The sequence below is a fragment of the Lissotriton vulgaris genome, chromosome 1_2 (assembly GCF_964263255.1).
Source record: "Lissotriton vulgaris chromosome 1_2, aLisVul1.2, whole genome shotgun sequence".
NCBI lineage: Eukaryota > Metazoa > Chordata > Amphibia > Caudata > Salamandridae > Lissotriton > Lissotriton vulgaris.
In genome coordinates this window covers 142,440,579-142,463,931 of record NC_141686.1, presented here as the reverse complement: position 1 = coordinate 142,463,931, position 23,353 = coordinate 142,440,579, and the positions used below count along the sequence as shown (strand labels likewise).

The 23,353-nt window shown below is 46.6% G+C and overlaps 1 protein-coding gene across 7 annotated transcripts in view; it reads right to left on the bottom strand.

The window, feature by feature from the left end:
* The window catches only part of CNOT4 (CCR4-NOT transcription complex subunit 4), a 623,322-nt gene that overhangs the window by 222,803 nt on the left and 377,166 nt on the right, over positions 1-23,353 (bottom strand). For all 7 annotated transcript variants that reach the window (XM_086952989.1, XM_086952985.1, XM_086952984.1 and 4 more), the window contains exon 10: positions 10,510-10,759. In XM_086952989.1, coding sequence (XP_086809115.1) covers positions 10,510-10,759 — 250 coding nt within the window. The remainder of the gene's footprint in view (positions 1-10,509; positions 10,760-23,353) is intronic.

The window sequence follows — 23,353 nt, the reverse complement described above, 5'->3', positions numbered from 1 at the left end:
CAAAACACTTCTCCAAGAGAAAAACAAGTGCAATCATCCGAGCCCAACACCAGATGGCTATCTATTCATAATGTACCATCTGCAGCCGAAATGCCTCGAACATAGAATTTAGGGTGGGCAAGGAGGATAATTGGAGGAAAACATCCACTGTCGGGCTCAGTAGGATATATACAACTGCATAAATGTCTAATAAGTGGGATAATACTAGAGAGCACTATCTAAGCCACGCAGATAAACAAAAGGATTCTGTACACACACGATTCTTTAGTGTTCGAAATACAAAGTGAATTGAGCTCCAACCTGGTACCAAACAAGAAAGGGACAAATCTGGTTATTTAACAGACTGAGCGGAGGATGAACAGTACCTTGAGTTCAGGTTCCAGTGTTTAGATGTTAGATACCTGGCCCAGCCCAGCCTATTTCTGCCGCTGACGGGTGCGGATGGACCCGCCCTTGGCCCGGGCTTTGCCTGGGCAGCGCCCGCGCGCTTCCCGTGCTGCGGGAGAGCCTTGATGTTTTTGAGGGCCTTTGACGCCCTCGGGTGACGTAGTTCACCTGCGCCAGGCCGGGGCTTTCTGTGAAATGCAGTCCTTCGCTCAGCCGTTTCCCTCATGGCGACGAAGACTTACAGAGAGGTAAGTAATGGGCCGTTTCCATCATGGCAAGGTGCACTCAAAGTTCTATACGTTATTTGGCCATCCGTGGGGGTGACATCAGTCTATGGGGATCGAGATCAGGTTCAGTCCTTCATACAGGTACCCAGGATAGGAGAATATAGAATAAGACACACAGTACCTCTACAGCAGAAGGGGTAGTAGAGTAGTCCAAGTCTGGGTCTGTGTGGCAGATGATAGAGGGGTGGGCCCATCCCAGCCTCATCCGGTCACTGATGGGAAAGGACGGGCCGCCCTTGGCCCAGGCTTCGCCCGGGTGCGGCCTTCCTCGAGAGAGATCGTTGGCACTTTCAATCATGTGAAGCCCCTGCTCCTGAAAGCTGAACAGACTTGTGGGTCTTGGAGTCCCCAAAGTGCGGTAAACAGGGTTGTGGCGTCCCGCGATTCGCGGGAGAGAACGTTGGCGCTTTTAAGCGCGTGAAGCCCCCCTCCTGGCAGCTAAACAGACTTGTGGGTCTTGGAGTCCCCAAAGTGCGGCAAACAGGGTTGTCTTAGAAACAGAAATTAGAAACCAGATGGGTTATACATGTTCATAGTACAATCTATGGAAGCTCAACAGCCCGCCACAAAGTCCATGTAGGTAATAAACTTCTTTTTTCTGTGAGGCTCAGCAGCCGGAAGGTAAGGGCTCTTCTGAGTGACTACTGCCTGGTTTGGCAGGTTACTGGTGAGAAATCTTTTGGTTCTTTATTGCTGGATTTCCATTCCCAAGTTGTTAATCTTTTTTTTTATAGCAGACATATGGCAACTGCCACGCCTTCTACCCAATCTTTATCGGAGTCCTCGTAGAATATCATGGCAGCCATAGACAGAATTCAGGGGAGTTGGAAGTTAGTTAGCCCCAAGTTCGGCAATCCGGCCATTTAGAAGAGAAACCGGTGCTGCAAATGGTCCTGCATCCCCTTGAAAGGCAAGGCTCTTGTGACAGCAGAGTTAGACCAGAGGAGTATGGTGTTCGGGGCAGTGGTCCTGGAATAATTTTCAGAGTGGGGGTGCTGCCATCAATTTTACATGACAATAATCTTTAGGGATTGTGAAAAATTCAAGTGACATGCAAAGCACATGTGTAACAAATGAGCCACGCCATTTAGCAGGAGTGTGGTATGGGTGTGATATGTAGATGGTGGTACATTTTGGAGCGCACTGTCACAAATGTTACCAAAGCATGGTGCGGTAGCGCAATTTACAGACACCACATTTTCCATACAAATGGTCACTAAATTTACAGAGACTTGCAGTTTTACTGCTAAAACTAAATACTGCACCAACTAGGATATAAACATATGGTTTCAGGAAATAGTTATTTGTGCATCCCCAAGTAAAGGAGCTTGGGTTTTTTAAATCCCATTAACATCTTTGGGGTAGATTAACTTTCCACACAGAGCAGCAGGAAGTTTGCTGCGCTGCATTGCGTGGGAGACATCCGAAATGCACCATATTTACAAAGATATTTCTGCTGCTTCTTTGCGCTGACACTTTGTGGAGCCAAGCTCCAACGCAGAAACCCTTGCACAGTGAAGGTAAAGGGGTGTCTGCATTACTAGCAGTTTTATTTTTGTGCAAGGAGGGACAGCTTCCTGCAAAAAACACAATCCTTAAAGGTGTTTTAAGTTTTTTTTAATGTGTGATGTGGAATGCATCAAACAGAAAAGAGAAGTAACTAGGAGAAATAAAGATTTCTCCTCATTGGTTTCGGAAAGCGTACCATTTTGACTCTTTCCAAGGTTTACAACTCTTTGTAAATATGGGAATGCGCCCAAATCCATGGGTGGATGATTAGGAACGCCCACGATCCACCAATGGAACACCTCCCTGAAGGTAAAGCAAGGCAGCAAAATATGCGGCCTTGTATTATCTTGGCTTTAGTAAACCACGCAGAGCCACACAAGGTGGCTTTGCATGGTTTAGTAAATCCCAGTTTAAGGGCTAGTGTCACTTCGCATGACTAAAGGGAATCACAAGCCCTTAGTAAATCTGGCACTTTGTTTTCATCACACTTCACAACTACAAAAAATAGGTCCTTTCTAAGGTGGTGATATAATTTGAAATATTTGTGCCATTCATTTAAAGATTGTTCTGTTTATAAAAAAAATAAAACATGATTTTCTAACCTTCCACATTCCATGTACCCCAGAAATGTTATCAAATAGTTAACTTTATAAAATCTTGTCACTTCGCAGTTGGAGAAACAACAAAACACCAATCTAAACGGATTGAATATAGAGCAATTTGGCAGAAGACATTGGCTGACATTTGACCCCCGTTTTTTGAAGCACAGTCAATGCAACAAGATAAGATGTAAAGGGCTCTTGGTCGTTCATCTCCAGCATGGGCATTTTTGAGGGTGTTTACGCACCCCTTCTTCAAGAGCCTATGGCGAGAGATACAGCATGCAGGTGAAGCCAGCTCTCCTGCCCCTACAGCATGTAGCTCGGTAATTTTATGTAGTGAAACAAGTATCTGCCACATAATGAAAAAGCCAAATTCCTATAGAGCAGAATTTAAAACGGTCTTCCCAAAGGTTTACATCCACAAATTGCATGCAGTTGGAACACATGTCCACCTGCTAAACTGCTTAAAATCCAGCATGAAAACAATATCCTTGAATTACCTTTTTCCCTTCTTAATTTATTTTAGATGTGCTCCTGCTTAGGTTCTATATCCCTCTTCTGTATATAAACTACTCTAAATCTCCTGCAATCATTCGCTTCCCACATAGCCTCCTCTAATGATTACACCTAAGACACGAGTGTACCACCAAGAAACTGTAATGCATTGAATGGCTCCTTTAGCATGCAAGAGTAACTAAAATAACCAATGGACTGACCCCTAATGGAGCTCCCAGGTAGCGTGCTACTCGCACTTCACCACCTCACTAGGGTTTCCAAGCACTATATAAATACAATTTAAATTCAATGCACAAGTCACAAAGGTTAGTGTGGATTACTGATCAATCATTGTAGGCACTTTGCAAGCCCTTCTTTGCCGTCAACAATGTGCATACATTTAAGTTAGCTACATTTGGTAAACTATACAGTGGTCCGAGTGCTTACAGGATTTTGTAATAGCAATTTAGACATATAATCATACCACTCCACGAAGTAACTATACCAGATCTCCTTGCGAGCTTGCACCATATTCAAAACCAGCGGCATAATTTACAAAGCCAACACAACCAACACCCCCGCCTATCTTGCAAACAGGCCCACCATTCTACAGAACACCCGAAGCCAAAACACCATCAGACTGCGAACTAGAAAGAATAAACAAGGAACAAACAAGACAGCTGGCCTTAAACATCTATTAACCCAAGGTACAAGTTACTTACCTTCGGTAACGGTCTATCTGGTAGAGACGATTCTAGCCGCAGATTCCTTAACGTAGAATTATCCACAGGCGTGAGACTGGATCCAGAAATTTTTCTTTGCCATAGCATCTCTACGGGCCGGGGGCGGTACCACGTGACTCCGCCCTGACGTCGTCCGACGCGTGACGTCAGCGAGGTCACAAAAGCCCCACCCCGGCGTGTTGACCTCAGTTTTCTTCAGGGAACCCAAAACTATTTAAAGGGGAAGAAGAGTAAAAGTAGGTCCCCCACGCAGGAAAAAAACAGGGTGTAGGGATGCAGACGTACACATGAACCAATCAGCCTTGCAACAGCAAGGAAGGGGTGGAACAATTAAACAGAACAAAGCATCCCGTCAGGGAGGAAGAGAAGTAGACACTCGTAGAAGACAAGCCACCCGGAGGGAGTAGAGTGCAGAAAAACAAAGCTGAAGGTTCTCGCAGAACGGGGAGGAAGGGCAAGTCGTGAAGGAATCTGCTGCTAGAATCATCTCTACCAGATACAATGTTACCAAAGGTAAGTAACTTGTACATCTGATAGAGACTACTAGCCGCAGATTCCTGAACGTAGACTCTAGCCATACCCAGAGGGGCGGAGGGCCTGCGAGAGAACCTTCCCAGCTTGGAAGAAACACAGGGCGCCAACAGGGGATGTGTAATGGGGACAGGAAGGGCTGCCCAGCCCCCACCAAGCAAGAACAAGGCGAAGGGAAGGCCAGGATACCCCAAGCCTACACGAGGTACAAAGGACATTCGTCAGAAAACCCCAGAGGGATAGACTGTGCCAGGGGAGGACCAAGGAAGAAAGAACCATCCCACTTCCAAGGAGAAGAGGAGGAACCAGAGGGAGAGCCCGCCGCAGGAGGACACACACACACACAACCAGCGAAGGGAACAGCCTAACAGGCATCAGCCCCCGAAGCAGAGGGCAAGGCCAGAACGGCCCTATAGCCAAGAGGACAGAGGGGAACTCTGGGACGAACTGAGTCCTGGCGACCTCCTGTGATATCCCAGGGACCCCTCTGGCATTTGCGGCGAGGCAGAGGCGCCGGGGGCCGAAGAGGAGAACCCCGTAGGCCCGCACCTAGACGACACCACACCCCGACACATGTAGCCGAACTCGTTGACGCCGGGTTAAAGCCGCCGGCGACTCCACAGAAGGCCCCGCACATGGCAAGGAAACCGCGGATGTCTCTGGATGAGGAGGGGCCAAGGAAGCCTGCAGAGCCGTAGCGTAGGCCTCCATCTGGGCCCTAGTCGCCCCGAAGCCAGGAAACGGTGGGCAGGGTGGCGACGGGCGAGGCCGCGTATCCCGAGGGGAACTAGCGCCCTCTGCAGGAAGGGGAACAGGCTTCGGTGACATCCTGTAACACTTACTGGTGAGAAAGCGACACCCCTGGGGCCTCGGCAAAGGACCATGCCAGTGTCGGAATCTGCGGTTTCTGGACCCTTCCGAGGTAGGGGACGGACGCCGTGACTAGGCAGACCTGGACAAGCGGGAAAGAAGGAAACTGACGTCAGCGCGCCGGGGTGGGCTTATGTGACCTCGCTGACGTCACGCCCTCGGAAGACATCAGGCGGGAGTCACGTGGTACCGCCCCCGTTGCGCAGAAATGCTATGGCCTAGAAAATTTTCCGGATCCAGTCTCACACCTGGGGATAATTCTACGTTAAGGAATCTGCGGCTAGTAGTCTCAATCAAATATCTGGAACATCCTCATGCCTATCAGGACCGCCCCAATGCTGCTCAAATTTAGGAAAGAGTTGAAGATTCACCTCTTTAAAGAGCACTACATCACAATACATTACCCGTCCACAACTCTGCTTTCTCCATTACACACCGAGGTTAAGATTGCCATTGACCATGTACATTGCTCTACTGCCTTATGAATAGGTTCTCACTACAGAAATGCCATATAGATACATAGTTTTAACCCAACATTATATAAATAATAGTGGATTGTCATTACAATATGAACAGAATTAATATATTCAGCAGTGGTTTAAACAGACGGGTACTATCAGGTATTTAGTACCTGCACTTCCATAATTAGAAAGAGTACTCACACTACTCAGTGGGAAATTATTTTAATGGCGGAGTATGGGCACTTCAGAGTAGTAAACAGGTACTGTAGTAAAGAACACCTGCATTATATACTCCTATTTCAAGTACTGACATACAGTGAGGATATGGAGAACATATAATCATTTGAGGGCCTCTCTGAGGTATTTGAGTCAGTCCACTGGTTGGTTGCTGGTGCCATGCCTCCTCTCCCATCCTGTGTTTTAAAGAAGGTTAGCTTAGAGTGGCTGAGGATAGCACACTCAAGAAAAAATAGCACACAAGAGCATGACTGTAGCAAATATATGCAAAGCCAGGCTGGTCACCGCAATGCTACAGAGTCCCTGAAAAGAGCATTTTTCTAAAATAGAGACTACTTCAATTCGGGGGAAGGAGGATCACTAGGAAAGGGCAAGAACGGACTGCTAGATTAATCTCTCACTCAGGACAAGGGTATTCAGGAGAATGAGAAATGTGGTTTGAAAGGGCTCACAATCGAAATTACTGCATCACCCTTAAAAGAAAAGACCAATAGGTTCGAGTCTCACCTCAGGACCTGAAGGACACTTCCTTGGAGAAGCTATAAAGGCTCTTTAACTCAGTCAATCTGTAGCATTCCAGACCCGCAGAGTGCCTACTATCCAAGAAGGTGGCATGTGAAATAAAGGCTCAGAAATCCCATCTTAAAAGAGATCAGTTGCCACTTCATGGCTAAGTATCCTAGGACCTTAGCGGAGGTCAAAGTGGTGCAGACAATGGATTCAGAACGGATGATAAAGACATTTCAGGGAACTCAAGAAGGATATAGATGAGTCTGCCCTGGTATTTCTGTCAAGACCAACTGTTTGATCTCACAGGTCTCTGACCGATGGAAATCAATAAATAGGAGAGTACCATGGTGGCCCAGGACCACACATCGGAGTGGATGCAACATATGCCATATGAACACTGTACAATGACAATTATGCAACCTCAGCAGACAGGACGTTGTTGGTTGAAGATCTAGCCTATACTAGTGGAGCTGGCTTCCTCTGAAGTGAGACCCATGGCACAAGAGTGGCTCTTTATAGATTCCTTTGCAAAAGAGTGGATAAATTAGATAATACATTTACTGACTTAGATATGGCACAGACTTGAATAGGATTTTCAAACTGTGTTTTTCTGGGCCGGAGGTGACAGGAGACACTTAGTCTCGCTTCTTTCACTGCATGGGTCCCCAAAGTTATCAAGCATCTCAAAACAGAGTGTTGCTTAGGAAGGGGTGGTTTTCGGGACATGAGGTGTGGTGTTGCAGGACCAGGGGAAGCTACACCTGCCCCTTGGTTTTGTTTTGCAGCTTCTCATTTATTTACTACATTCACAAAAAATGGTTATCAGCTACTTTGCTTTTCGGTCAATGTGGACGTTAACAGATGCTGGCTCTCCCGTGATTTTTGTCTATCCCCCTAAACTGCCCCTACAAGGTTCCACACTCTTATTTTAAAAGCAATGAAAGCGAGGTCTGATTATTACTGTGGAGTGGAGGTGCGCCTCGCATAGCGTTGCACAAATTGACTAAAAGGTGGTAAAACCGGGGGATTGCACTTCCGTATATCAGACTATTACTGGGCATCGCAAATCGCAATCAGTGGTAATAAATCAATGGCTGTACCGTTCTACGACAGACCCAGCATACATATTAGACAGATACCAGATGGGAAGAGCAGGGTGCTTGGAGCCCTATATATGAAGATCCGGAAAGGGAGGTTTCTGGGCTCTATGGCTCAGAAGGTGGAAATCTGGCATCAGGAGACTAAACACCTGGGTTGGGCCGGCGTGCTAACTCAAGCCACACCTGTGTGGTCTTCTCAAAAATTAGGGCTCCTGTGTCATGAATTGGGATTTGATAAGTGGGATGCAATTGGACTCTCCACCATACACCATTTAGTAAAGAAGGGAAAAATACTTACATTTAGTGAACTACAGGAGAAATATGAACTGGTGAAGGGGGAGATTTTTCGCTATCTGCAGTTCCGCCATGCACTCCAGACATAAGAAATTTACCGGAATTGTCAGCCTTGGTAAACTGGCTGCTTTCTGAGCCCATCACAGACAAAGCAATATCACTAACATATCGCAAATTATGCAACAACCTGCCAGATCCCTTTCGCACTCTCCGAGATAGGTGGCAAGCCGATATCGGACACATCGAAGACTATGACTGGCTAACAGTACTGATGTCCCCAAGGGAAGCAGCTATTACTCTTCATTTTAGACTGATCCAATAAAGAATCCTACATAGAACGTACCTTACCTGGATTACTATCGCGAAAATAGGATACGCTATGTTTGCGTGGATGTCACCAAGAGGCAACCTTCTATCATACTATATGGGACTGTCCGCAAATACGACCCATATGGGACAGGGTAACGGCACAAATGCAGGACGCAATAGGGAAACCGATAACTCTGACACCACCGCTGGGGCTTCTTAACATTTGGGAAGCAACCGATCTCACGGAAGTGGAACAGCAACTAGCTACTCTGGGATACACTTCAGGGAAAAAAACAACTGCAATGAAATGGGGGGTAGCTAAAAGACCATCGGCTAAGGTTCGGGCGGCTGAACTCGATAAGTGTATGATGGCAGAAAAAGAAGTTATAAATCTAGAGGATGTCTTAAGAAATGGGATGAAAAATGGAGCGGGTGGAATGTGCATAGAGGGAACTTGTGTATATCTCCAACCGTAGAGGTGGAAATGTCAAGAAACAATAGACACTCACCTGACATGATTGACTGATTTATTGTGAACCCTTATGCTATGGGTACCTACTGTAACCAGATTGAAATATATGCATACCAATATTTGTGATTATTTGAAATTTGAAATCAATAAAGAAATCTTTAAAAAAAAATCTGAACTTGATAGAAGTGTAGCTCTATCACTATTAAGAATGCTTTTTTTCTGTTCTGCCACCAGCCATGGCGATAAAGTCACTATGTTTTATCAGAGGACGGCAGGTCAAATGTTTTCAATTTGTTGCTGCAGTTAACAAGCATATTCTTGGACCACTTTTCCCTTTTTCTGAAAACAATGCGAGTCTAAAAGTATAGCTATCACCCACTGCTATTCAGTTCTTGCTCACACTGCTTTCGAAAGCCAACTACCAGGGAGGATACAAATCTGCTTAACAAATATTTTGATAATAGTTGGCATATGACATTTTCTAGCCGTTTTAAAATGATTTGTAACAGGACCATCCTCATTTGTATAATGTTTTATTATTCATTTAAGTGGATTGTGCATGAAGGGGACACCGAGAAACAGTCTGAAATTAAAAAGAAAGAAAACGTAGACAGGTAAAATGGTCAGCGAAGCAGCAATCATTGCTTCAAGTGTCCATAAACATTTTGGAACTTCATGGCGAGTTGTTTCTTGCACTCAGTTTTTACAGGCATGAAATACATCGTGAGGACAGCACAAAAAATGGATGTATACAATCTGATGACAGAAGTAGAGTGCATCCCTTCAAAGAACCAGGAATCCCCAGCTAACAGACTGCAGAACCTTGGAAACAATAAAAAAATCCCAGTCAAAAGAAGCAAACACTGGACGATCTCAGTCTGTGAGCAAGAAAAGCCAGACAGCACCGAAGAATGTTCCAGCTATGTCATCACTGTTCTCCGGCTAAACAAAACAACAATAAAAAAGGGTCTAACAGAATCTGTTGTATTTGGGTCATTTACTGAGCAAGAGGAACATTTAGAAAGTGGGATATGGACTTGAAATAATGATTTTCAGCCTATCATCTGGCAAAGGAGTTGTCCAATAAGGATTTCAGAGCTTTCAATGTAAATCACGACTTCAGCAACTGCCTGTTTTTTTAAAAAAGTTATTCGGTTCACAAGTTAAACAATAAAAAATCTAGCTTTTCGAGCATTCTAGAGAGATGATTCCATAACTAATATTGGACACAGCCCCACACTGTTGCTCAGAGTGCCAAATGTTAGTGCTTTAGAAATGAATGGGGAAGGGATTTAAAATGAAGCTCTAGATGTTGGAATCTGCTAACACAAATCTCTTAAAGATGACATCTGTTGAATGCCACAATATGTCTGCTAAATCAAGCAGACAAAATTAACCAAAGGACCATTCTTGAATGCTTACTGTTGATGATTGAGTTTAATAGAGCTGCAATATTCATATCTGGCCACATTACTTCAATAAATGCGGGGTTGAAAGACTACGCCTAAACTTCAAATCGATTGAACTTTATCAATGAGCAAAAGTAAATGGGTATATAGCTAGCAACTGATCCTCTATCAACCTCGACCCTTCCCTGAGAAATGCAAGTATGAATCTTCTTTTCCTTCCCCCTATGAAAGCGTGGTGAAAATAATAATGGCGGACTCAAACTAGCCCAACTGTAAAACAATCATGAACATACCTGATGTGAAAAGGCTCTGTGGTTCTGGGGCTGTGGGCCAGTCGCTGGAGGTCTGTGGAGAACTAGGGAAGGGAGGAAGTCCACTGGGTATAGGATTAGGATGCCGGAAATTGTCAGAGAAGAGTGACTGTGATTCCGTTGTGGCTCCCTCAAAGGGTGACCGTGCACTGTGATTAGTGGAACTGATGGGGATGATTGTGTTGGATTTGGTTAAGCCTGGTGGAGGCGATGGTGATTCACTGGTTAATATCTGCAACACAAGGAGGAAAAAAACATTTCATGATGTACATCATTTGCTACTTTGACCTATTATTTCCTCTCAATGCTAGAAAGTGGAGAGGTTTAACTGATATCAACAGAAAACAAAGATAGAAAGAAAGACCATTAACACAAAAACTACAAAACTGTGAAACACATGGTAAATCGAACCAATCATTTAAAACAAAGCAAGTTTGTATGACATTCTTATATTCGAGTACAGTGATGTGTAAAGGAAATAACATCCTCTTAGGTTTCTAGTCCTCGCCCAGTCAGAACAGGAGAATAGCTAAGCCCCATGGAACAAACAAGTTTCTCTTTGTCAACATTTATTAAAAAAAAAAAATAGCCAACATTCAGAAGACTAGAGTAAAAAGGTGAACCTTTAAAGCTTCCATATTAGTCAAAAAGGTGCCACTAAGTGCACATAATTACCATCAAGTGACGTCATCTGTACGAAATTTACTCTGGAGCATTGAGGGGTATGATAATACGTCACCACTAAGTAAAAATAGGCTTGTGACTGCTTAAGAAACAGTAGCTGTTCATCACTAGGAAAAAATTATATATTCATTACAATAGATATGAAGTCCAACATTCCACAAGAAGAGACAGTGGTAACTTACTTTTAGTCCTCGTTCTAATTCATAGCCATCTTCATTAAAGATATGAGCGTTATACTCCCAAAAGCATGCAGGAACCCCAGAACACTTCTTATCAAATATATAAATAAATATACATGGAGGAAGATGAAAGGTTTAACATACATGTATGCAGATGAAGAGACTGGGTATACGCTCCCCGTTTTTATTCAACATGGACGATAGCTACAAATATCTGGGGATTTGCTTCCAATGTTTACGACTGACAGTGAAGCTCCTTTAACGAGAAAAGAAAGTTACTTTCCCTGGAAGCATCTTTTTGTAGTGTTTAGTGCTGCAGATTCACATGTTATGCACATTCCTGCCATCTAGTGTTGGGTCCAGACTCTGCAATTAGTTTTTCTCAAGGACGTCTTTTATGGTCAACGTTGTGCATCGTATCTCCTCCTCCTCCTCCTCGAGGTAATGCACATGTTCAATGGCTCCTTTGTTAGACTTTTTTCCCGGCCATGTGGGAAGTGAGGACTGTCTGGTAGTTCAGCATTTGCGGTTGAACATGTGTAAATGCTTGTATATATTGGACACCATCGAATACCTGAATCTGCAGCACTACATACTATGAATAGATGCTTACAGGGTAACATATCCCATTCGTAGCATGTGCTGGCTGCAGATACACATGCTATGCACAGACTGTAAAGCAGTACTCCTCTTGCGGTGGGGCTTTAGGCATCAGGTGGTGCAATTGTTTGAAATAATGAGTGTAGAACTGTTTGTCCCACTAGAGCTTGTTTGGGCTTGCCCATGTACAAATGTCTGTTAGAGGGATATTTCACAAGAAGGCATTGTTGCTCCCTCTTTTCTTGTGGAATGAGCCCATGGCATTGTGGGTAGTCTTGTTCTTTTGCTATGATGTAGCAAATTTGTAAGCATTTTGCAATCCATCTTGCAATACCTGCTTTGGAGATGGAATTACCTTTTTTGGGGGTCTGAAAAAGCTACTAATAGTTGTGTTTTTCGATATATTTCACTTTTTTCCAAATAGTACACTAGGGCTGTTTTAACATCCAGTGTATGTAGGGCCCTTTCTGCAATTCATTCTGGTTTGGGAAGAAAACGTGTAAATCCAATGTCTGATTTAAGTGGATAAGTGATATGACTTTAGACAGAAACTTGGGGTTTGTACGTAGTCAAATCCTTTCTTGGAAAACTTGGAAATAAGGTTCCTCAATAGTTAGTGCGTGTATTTCGCTAACTCTTTTTAGGGATATAAATGCCATAAAGAAAGCAACTTTCGATGTTAGAACATGAAGTTTTCATTTATGTATAGATTCATGTATAGGACATTAATTGTGTTAACATAATGTTTAGGTTCCATGATGGTACAGGAGGTAAACATACTGGAATTACTCTTTTGAGTGCCCCCATGAATGCTTTCCTTACTGGCATGTGAAAAAGATTGAGGTCTTCTGTTTTGCAGATATGCTAGATGTGATTTCTGAAGAATGAACAAGCAGCATACCAGTTGTTGTTCAGATGGAGAGAAAGGGTTTATATTGTTTGCAGCTCAGTAATGGACAAAGAATTTCCATTTTGCTGCATAAAACGCCCTGGTGGTTGGTTTTCTGGCTTCCTTTAAAATGTTCATACATTCTGGTGGTAACTGCAAGTACCCAAATTCTAGGACCTCAGGAGATCGATTGCAAGGTTGAGTTGTTATGTGTTCGGGTGCCTGGCTCTGCACTTGCTGTGGGTGAGAAGATCTGGAATGTTTGCTAGCTTATTGTGATGTACTGTACCATGGTTGGCATGCCCATGTTGGGGTTAGGAATATATTTTTCAGTGATATTTATCTGAGTTTTCTGACCAGATAAGGAAGGAGCAGGAGAGGTGGAAAAGCTTATGCAAATATTACTGACCAGTTAATCCGTAGAGCATATAGATCGCAGATGTGGGTGGCTAGATGCCAAGTTTTGGCATTTCGCGTTTTCTGCAGTCGCGAGGAGGTCAATTGTTGGAAGTATATTTGTAGGACTTGAGCATGGACTTCCCATTCATGGACTTCTTGATGCGTCCTGCTTAGTAGGTCTGCTAACACGTTGTCCATCCCAGGTATCTATTGTACCAGGAGGTGGATTTTGTTTTTGATGGCCTAATTCCATACGAGTTGTGCTAGTTGAGACAACTGCAATTAATGGGTCTCTCCCAGTTTCTAGGTGTAGTACATCGCAGTCATAGCTGACTGTAGAAGATCATTCTTCCCCATTATGTTGGTTAGAAATTCTTTGAGAGCCATTTGTTGGACTAGTAGTTCTATAACATTGAAGGGAAATGTTTGTTGTTGCGCAGACCAGTGACCCTGTACTGTAATTTCCTCCATGTGAGCACCCCAACCCATGAGTAATGCATCAATAGTAATTTTTCCCTTTCAGGATTGGGCACGTGAAGGCTCTTCCCTGTTTTGTATTTAGTGTATTCCACCATTGCATTGCGTGATGGGCCAAGGGTGAAACCAACCCTAGATACTCCATGTTGCTCTCTGCTTGTGACAATTGAGATGCTAAGCAGTCACGTAGGGGTTGCATATGTAGTCTTGCATGAGGAATTATTGCTATACAAGAAGCCAAAATACCTACAAAACCCAACACTATTTTCACTGAGAGGTAACAAAGTGGCTGAAATGGAGCCCGTTGGTTCTGGAGATTGAGAGCCCTCTGAATTGGGATAAGCTTTCCTTGTGAGTGAACTGAGTATGGCTCATAGGTATGGTTGTACTTGCAGCAGGAGTACATGTGATTTTGTTGCATTTATTATAAATCCCAATCTGTGTAAGAGATTGACAATGGTTTGGGTGCCCTGTAGACATTTCCGTTTCCTGGAACTCTTGATCAGCCAATCGTCTAGGTAAAGATAGACATGGAGGTTCTCCCTTCTCAGACTTGCTGCTACTACTACCACAGCTTGACAGTTTGTGAACATATGTGGGGCTGCTCTTAAACAGTATGGTAGTACCCTGAACTGACAGTGACATCCACTTACCACTAACCAGAGGTAACGGCGATGTGCCAGAGGGATTGGTATATGACACAGTACGAGTCCTTCATATTAAATGCGGTCATGAAGTCATCTTCCTGAAGGAGTAGTTTCTGTCCTGTAACTCCAGTTCTGTAGTGTGGGTAACTCTGTTATAGTCATAATCTAGTGAATAGTCCCGCCCATGTGCGTGGACCCCGGAGCAATCAAAAATAATCTCTTAAGTTGTCAAACAAAATGCAGAACTGCAAAGACACTTAAGAGAGAATTTAAAGACAGACAATGCAGCCTATAACCACAGGCTACACTGTCCAGTACTTCAACTAGAAATTCCACCAAAAATCCACACAAATAGCACAGCCTGCCCAGTTTCCTCCACAGAGAAACTTGCCTCTACCAGCAAAAACCTCTGGAATGATAGAGAAAGGAATGGACAGACAAGCCCCATAGGCTGCCATTATGTGGCTCAAACAGGATACTGTGCCTTAAGAGAACTCTCCAGACCTTCTCCCAGTATCCCAGAATGCACAGCAGGTCCCTTTTACTTTCAGTTCTTTTTGAAGGCTCAACACGCCAGACCGGTAGCATTCCTTACATAAATATCTTTCTCCAACGGGTAGGAGGGCAGGCGCTTATGACTATAACAGAGATACCCCTACTACAGAACTAGAGTTACAGGACAGAAACTACTCCTTCTGTAGTAGGGGATCTCTTTGTATAGTCATAATCTAGTGAATAGAATGGCAAGCCCATCCCCACACCAAAGCGGCGGTGGAGAATAAAGACATAACACCACTACTGTGCAAATAGATTTCGCAGCGAAGCCTGCCCAACGTGAGGGTCTGTCCTGGCATCAGTGTCCAGACAGTAATGCTTAGCAAAGGTATGGACCGTCTTCCAAGTGGCCGCCTTGCAGATTTCTGCAATTCGAACATTAGGTAGCAAAGCAGTCGTGGCAGCTTTGCCCCTGGTGGAATGAGCCTTAGGTTTACCTCCTACGGTCTTATTAGCCTTTTGGTAACAATTGTATACAGGACACAATCCACCTAGAAATGGACTGTTTGGAGGTAGCAAGACCGGTCCTGACTGATCCTCAATTGATAAACAATTGGTCTGACTTACGAATATTTTTGGTTTTATCCAGATAAAATTTCAACACAGTCCTAACATCCAGGGAATGTAGAGACCTTTCCGCTGGAGATGAAGGATTCTGAAAAAACGTAGGCAAAGTTATGGTCTGGTTGACGTGAAAATCAGAAATAACCTTGGGTAGAAATTTAGGGTGAGTGCGCATAACAACCTTAGCAGCATGAAATACAGTATAAGGTTCTTGACAACACAACGCCTGAATTTCATTCACCCTGCGGGCTGATTGGATGGCCACGAGGAATGCCACCTTCCAGGACAGGTGCTGCAAAGAAGCCTTATGAAAAGGTTCAAAAGGCTCCTTCATCAATCTGGACAGCACCACATTCAATTCCCATGAAGGCGAAGGAAGCCGGACAGGAGGGAATACTTTCTTTAAGCCTTCCAAAAAAACTTTGATCACAGGGATCTGGAAGAAGGAAGTCTGTGAAGGGCATTTCATGTAGGCAGTCAGTGCAGCGAGATGAACCTTAATGGAATAGTAATTAAGGCCAGACTGCGCCAAATGTAGAAGATAAGGAAGGATGACATCCTCCTTACACGTCGTAGGGTCATAGGGCCATATGCATGAACAGATTTTCCCATAGACACAGAATGGGCAAATTCCTTTGATGCATCTGGCCCATAGTTCTTAGACTTGCACCAGATGCAGATTCTCTTCCACTTGTAAGCATAGGAAGTCCTAGTGGAAGGTCGCTTAGCCTCCTTCAGTATGTCCATACAATCTTCTGGGTGTTTCAAATGGCCATATTGCACTATCTCAGGAGCCATGCTGCCAAACTCAAAGACGAGAGGTTCAGGTGCACCATCTGCCCCCCGAACTTCGTGAGAAGGTCCGGCCTGCACGGCAGCCGTATGTGAGGAAGGAGAGACCGGTGAAGCAGGTCAGTGAACCACCACTGTCTGGGCCATTCCGGGGCAATCAGTATCATCGGCGCCCTGGACCGGGTCAGCTTGATGAGCACCGCCGGAATCAGGGGAATGGGTGGAAAAGCGTACAGAAAGCTGTTCGACCAGTCGATCCATAGGGCATTCCCCAACGTCCCCTGTTGGTAGTTCCTGGATGCGAAATCTCGGCATTTGCCGCTTTCGGCGGTGGCGGACAGATCTATGTCTGGAGTCCCCCACCTTGCGAAGACTTCTCTTAGCACTTCGTCGTTTATGACCCATTCGTGGTTTTTCTGAATCAGTCTGCTCAGTGCGTCCGCCTGAACATTCTGCAACCTGACAGATGGGTAGCCGTTATAGTCAGTCCTATGGCCAGAAGCCAGTGCCAGATCGCCTGCACCAGACTGCGCGATCTTGAGCCCCCCTGCTTGTTGAGGTAATATATCGTGGTCGTATTGTCCGTCTGTACAAGCAGAGAGTTGGTCTGAAGGACGGATGAAAGGCCTTCAGTGCCAAGTGAACAGCACTGAGTTCCAGGAAATTGAAGTAGTACGAGGACTAAGTCGGAGACCACGTCCCTTGAATCTGTAAGTCTCCAGAGTGCGCTCCCCAGCCGTGGAGGGACGCATCAGTCACAATCGTCTGTGTGGGAATGTCCTTGTGGAAGGGAACCCCTCTGAGGAGATTCTCCGCTGAACACCACCACTTCAGAGACTGAAGAGCATGCAGAGACAGTCGTATCTTGTCGTCCCAAGAACCAGTCCTGTGATCCACTGATTCTCCAAGCACTCCTGCAGTGGTCTCATGTGCAGCCGTGCGTGAGGAAGATACAAGAGGTCATCGACCACAGTAGAGAAGACACCGTCCTCACTGTTTTAGATGGAGCGGTCAAAAGAGCCTGAGCCTTCCGAAGGAGTGATAACCGTCTCTCCTCCGAAGGAGACACGCTTGCTGACAGCGTATTGATGGAGGCTCCCAAGTACTGTATGCATTGGACAGGAGTCTGGACCGACTTGGACATGTTGATGTGCAACCCCAGCTTGTTCAATAGAACACACATCTTCTGGAAGTGTGCTTGAGCTTCCGAGAAGGAGGAGGCCTTGATCAACCAGTCGTCCAGGTACGGGTAGACTAACAACTTGTTCGTCTGCAGGTGTGCAGCTACTACTGCGGTGCACTTCGAGAACGTTCTGGGCGCAGACTTCAGCCCGAATGGCAGCACTATGTATTGATAATGATTGGCGCCGACTTGGAACCGCAGGAACTTCCTGTGTTTTATGTGCAATGAGCACATGGAAGTATGCATCTTGTAGGTCTATAGCACAAAGCCAGTCTCCCTGTTGCAGCCGAGGGTAAATCTGCTGCAACGACAGCATGCGAAATCTCTCTCTGGGAATCCACTTGTTTGCTTGCAAGAAGTCCAGAATGGGCCTGAACTCGTTCTTGTCCTTCTTGCGAACCAGAAAGAACTGCAAGTACAGACCTCTTCCCCTTTGAGGCCGAGGTAAGTCTTCTATCGCCCTTTTCCTTAATAGGATGTCGGCCTCTGCCTGGAACTCGCGCAGCTGTAACTGCGAGCTCACCGGCGGATTAACTGGAGGCAGGCTGGTGAACCGAAGACTGTATCCATTGCAAACAATATTCAGCACCCACTTGTCCCGAGTAATTTTTCTCCACTCTGCCAGAAAAAATTGAACGCTTCCCCCCACCGGAGTGGGTAATGGATGTAGGGGAAGTATTCGCTCAGGGCCTAGACCCAGCCGGGCCTTTGGTCGCTGCTGCTGACTGTTGGCCTCCTCTGCCCTTCTGGCGCATCTGGAAGGGCTTCCGGAACTGCTGCTGTTGTTGCTGCTGTCCCGAAGTCTGCCCTCGCCCTCTGCCTAAAGCTCCGAACCGTCTCTGGAACGGGCGGTAGTTCTTTTTCTTCTCAGGCTTCTCTAACCCGACAGCCGCCTGGGTTTCGGCTTCTGCTTTCATACGGGCCACTTCATCGTCCGCATGCTTGCCGAACAGGGTTACCCCCGTGAAAGGCAGGTTGGCCACCCACTGTTGTGCCTCCGGCTTGAGTGAAGTGAGGCGAAGCCAAGCGTGACGCCGTTGGTTGATGCCGTGGCAGTATCCATGCGCCGCCTGGAACGGGCGGTAGTTCTTTTTCTTCTCAGGCTTCTCTAACCAGACAGCCGCCTGGGTTTCGGCTTCTGCTTTCATACGGGCCACTTCATCGTCCGCATGCTTGCCAAACAGGGTTTCCCCCGTGAAAGGCAGGTTGGCCACCCACTGTTGTGCCTCCGGCTTGAGTGAAGTGAGGCGAAGCCAAGCGTGACGCCGTTGGTTGATGCCGTGGCAGTATCCATGCGCCGCCAGGAGAGATACATCAGCAGCCGCGCTGATGATCTGGTTCCACACCAGCATCCCCTCGTTTAATATCTCCAGAAAGTCCTCTTTCTTGTCACGAGGAAGGAGCTCCGCGTACTGCTGGAGGGACTACAATAGGGCATGATCGTATCGCCCCAGCAGAACCCGGCAATTGCAGCCTTCATGGTGGTCGATGTCGTGCCACAGAACTTTTTGCCCGCCGAATCCAGCCAACTGCGGTCCTTATCAGGCGGCACTGTCGAAGAAGAAGTGGTGGCATGCTGCTTCTTAGGCGCTGTCAATGACGGAGTCTGGGTTCGAAGAAAAGCCGGGTCAGATTCTGGAGCCCGGTATTTCTTGAGGAGCCTGGAGGGAGCTGCCTTCGTCACCGCCGGAGTGAGTAACAACTCCGTGGCGGGCTCTACCAATCCGGGTACCAACGGCAGCAGCGGTCGAGACAGATGCTTCTTGTGGAGCGTCTCGAAGATCACGGACGTCGTAGGTGTTGGCACCGTCACTGTGATCCCTAGTTTAGCCGCACCCCTCAACAGCACTTTCTGGAAAGAGCCGATTTAGTTAACGGGCGACACCCTCGTCCCTGGAGACTCCGACAGAGTCGGCGAATATTCCCTGGTGGACGAACCAGTGCGGGATCTGGATCTGCGCCTTCTGTGGCATGGTCTAGATCGAGAAGACGACCGGCCACGGCTCTGCCATCTCCCTCTCCGGCCGGAGCGGGATCTTCTCGGCCTCGGCCGATCTCCGGCCTCGCAGGAGCAGGTGATGGCGGCCTGACCAGGAGCCTCGGCTGAGGGGTCCCCTTAGGCGGCGTTGGATATCGTAGCAACGAGGCCGTCCGGGGTGGAGCCACAGGTGGAGGAACGGAAGGAAGAGCCGGTGGTGGAAGTTGAGGTGGCGGTGACCGACGAGGAGCTGGCCCATGAGGCAGTGGTGGAGGCGGGGTGGAGTTCCGCGGAGGCGGACCCTTCGGCAAAGGAGGAGGGGTCGGCGACCTAGGTATAGTAGGTGTATACACCACTGAGTACACCGAGCCCGGGGACTTTGTCTTCTTCCTTGGCGACAATGGCGAACAATTAGGCGACCTCCTAGCGTCAGGACTCCTCCTGCGCTTCCTTGGCGTCAAAGAACGCCGCCTCGACGTCTAGGAAAGTCCGACGTCGACCGGTGGCGCCTCCTCGACGGTGAACGCCTCCTCGACGTCGAGGATCTCCGACACCAACCTTCTCCTCTTCGCCGACGGCGAACGCCGCTGTCGCCTCGACGGCGAGCGCCAACGCCTTGCCTTTTCTTGACGTCGATGACTCTACTATGACGTCGACGATGGTCTGTTCAGCTCCCTCGACGCCGAGCGTTGACACCGCTTCTCCCCAGAGCCCCGGGGAAATGGGGAACAGACTGTTGTCATCCCCCTCGACGCCCTAGTCTACGCTGGCGGAGTATGGGGACACTTGCTGGACTTCCTGCCCTGGGGAGCCCCCCAGAAGCCTCAACATGGGCAGATGAAGCATGCCCTGACCGACCTTGTGCCTTCTGACGTCTGTCCTCAAGGCTTTGGAGCCTGACCTTCATCCTCTCTCTCAGGGTCCTGGCAGAGAAGGTTTGGCAGATATCACACTCCTCTGGGACATCAGGAGGGAAGGCAGACTATGCACACTCCATGTGGGTCGGATTTGGCCTTCTTCCTATCAGACTCTGGGCAATTGTCAAATAAGCCAGGCATTTTGACAATACGGGGCACCCACAGTGAAGAAAAAAAGGCTTAGTACTTAATAAAAAGCACTACACACAAGAAAAAGTGAAAAAAAAAAATCACCAAATAAACCCTTGAAAGGGAGAGCTCAATGCTCCAGGGTCCTGCTTGCAGGAGCGGTAAAAAAGAACTGAAAGTAAAAGGGACCTGCTGTGCATTCTGGAATACTGGGAGAAGTTCTGGAGAGTTCTCTTAAAGGCACAGTATCCTGTTTGTGCCACATAATGGCAGCCTATGGGGCTTGTATGTCCATTCCTTTCTCTCTATCATTCCAGAGGCTTTTGAGGCTTTTGCTGGTAGAGGCAAGTTTCTCTGTGGAGGAAAATGGGCAGGCTGTGCTATTTGTGTGGATTTTTGGTGAAATTTCTAGTTGAAGTACTGGACAGTGTAGCCTGTGGATATAGGCTGCATTATCGGTCTTTAAATTCTCTCTTAAGTGTCTTTGCAGTTCTGCATTTTGTTTGACAACTAAAGAGATTATTTTTGATTGCTCCCGGGTCCACACACATGGGCAGGACTATTCACTAGATCATGACTATACACAGAGATCCCCTACTACAGAAGTAGTGGTATCACATCCTGTAGTGTCACCATGTGACAGTGTTCGGATAGGATGTGTTGACGGAGTGGGGGTAAGTATAGTATAGGAAGGAGCTTTCCATCCTTTTTGGTTATTAGGAAGTATAGGGAGCATAGTCCTTTCCCTTGATGTTTGAATCGGACAGGTTCTATGACTTTTTTTTTTTGTAAGACCTTAATTCGTAACAAATAAAAAGGATACACAGCCGGGAGCCTACAACCCTGAGGCCGGCTGCGTTATTGTGAATGTGCGTTTCAACGTGGATAGTACAAAGCCATATAGCCGACAACATCTGTCCGGCGGCGTAAAGCACATAAATTATGCCTTGTTTTTACAAATTTTGTTGGTGTATTAGAACATACACAAAGAGAAAAAAGGTAAAAAAAAAAAAAAACAATTAACCCCAACAACGAGACCTTAACCTTCAGCTGTACGCATCAAGAAGTACAATTGCAAATACATCATGTCATCTTTCCTGAACACCTCGCCTTCCACCCCCCACCATTACCATTGCACTCAACTCATATCACCGGTAACTTCTAGCGTCACTCCGTGTCACTGTCCACCGTGGCCAAATATTCAGTGAGATACAACCAAAAGTCTTTCGGCCTGGATCGCAGTGGTAGGCTCTCTTCGTAGGTCAGTAGTTTGTCCCTACAGCTGGACATATCTTGTAGCCATTTTAGTGTGGTGGGTACCTGAGTAGTGTGACAACACTGCAAGACCCGTCTCTTGGCCAATAACAAGGCGATCGTGCAGAACTTACGCTTAGAGGACTTAAGTTGCGGTACAATGCCCAACAAGCAGCAACGGATTGTACAGCCCACCTCGACCCCCACCATTGTGGCCAGCTAAGTGAGTACCTCTCCCCAGTATTCCTGAATTTTGGGGCAATACCAGGTTAAATGGACAAAATCAGCATCCTCTGCCCCGCACCTCTTGCATCTGTTGTCATCCTGCATTCCGTATCTACACATTCGCGCAGGTGTGTAGTATGCCTGGTGTATATATTTGAAATGTATGAGTTTAAGATTCCCGTTGGGGGTCAGAATCTTTGTTAGTGCGCATGTCTGTTCCCATTCTTTCTCTGTCAATGGGCTGTCTAATACCAGGTCCCATCTAGCCTTTGCCCTATCCGTAGATTGTGGGAATTCAGCTTGCGCAGAGGAGTATAATCGTGATGTGAGGTGCGATAGGTCCTGTGTGGTAATGATGAGTTGTAAGGTATCCAGGGTGGCCGGCTCTTCAGGAAAAGTAGGGTATAGTTCCAGCATGGCTCTTTTCAGTCTATAATGTGTGAAGTAGAACATCTGTGATTTGTTGTGTATGTACTGGAGTTCCGCAATGTCTTCGAATATGCCCTCGTGAAATAAGTCTCCCATCTGCGTAATGCCCACCTGTTGCAATAGTGACATTCCCACCCTCTCGCGCGTGACGGACAGCGCTGAGGGATCGTGCAGTGGCATGTTTCGTGTGTAAAGCGGGGTTTTGTGCGCCATTCTTCCAAGTTCGTGCCACGCCTTGACGGTTGTGTCAACTGTATTTATGTCACGGGCGTGTAACGGCGGACGTTTATGCGAGAGGATGGCGGTAAGAGGGACCGGATGTGCATCGCCTTCTTCTATCGCTGTGTGTGTTAGATACGGCACCCTGTGAAACCAGTAAGCCGCATACTGTGCCTGCGCGCATAAATAGTACAGTTTAAAATCTGGCACTCCAAATCTTCCTTTTGCATAGGGGAGCGTCAATGTCTGAAAATCGATCATCGCCTGCTTACCTGCCCAAATAAGCTGTAATACTAAGGACTTGATGTGACGGAATACCTCTCCCGGCGGGGCAATGGGGATGTTAGTGAATAAATACAGCAGTCTGGGTAATATATTCATTTTAACTATTGCAATACGGTCTGACAGACAGCGGCAGCTGTATCCAGCGCTTCCCTTTATCTTCCAGCTTGGCTATTGTTACGCCATAGTTTGCGCGGAATACTATGTCAGGATCTCTATGGAATAGCACTCCCAAATACCGCACCGGGTCGGTCTGCCACTCTAGGGGGTATTCAATATCAAAGGGAGTCGTAGTGTCCGTGAGGGGAATAATGGAGGACTTTGACCAGTTGATTGTTAGGCCCGAGTGCCCGCCGAATTTGATGTACTCCCGCAGCAGCTGGTTTAGGTGTTCATTTGGATCGCGAACATAGAGCACCATATC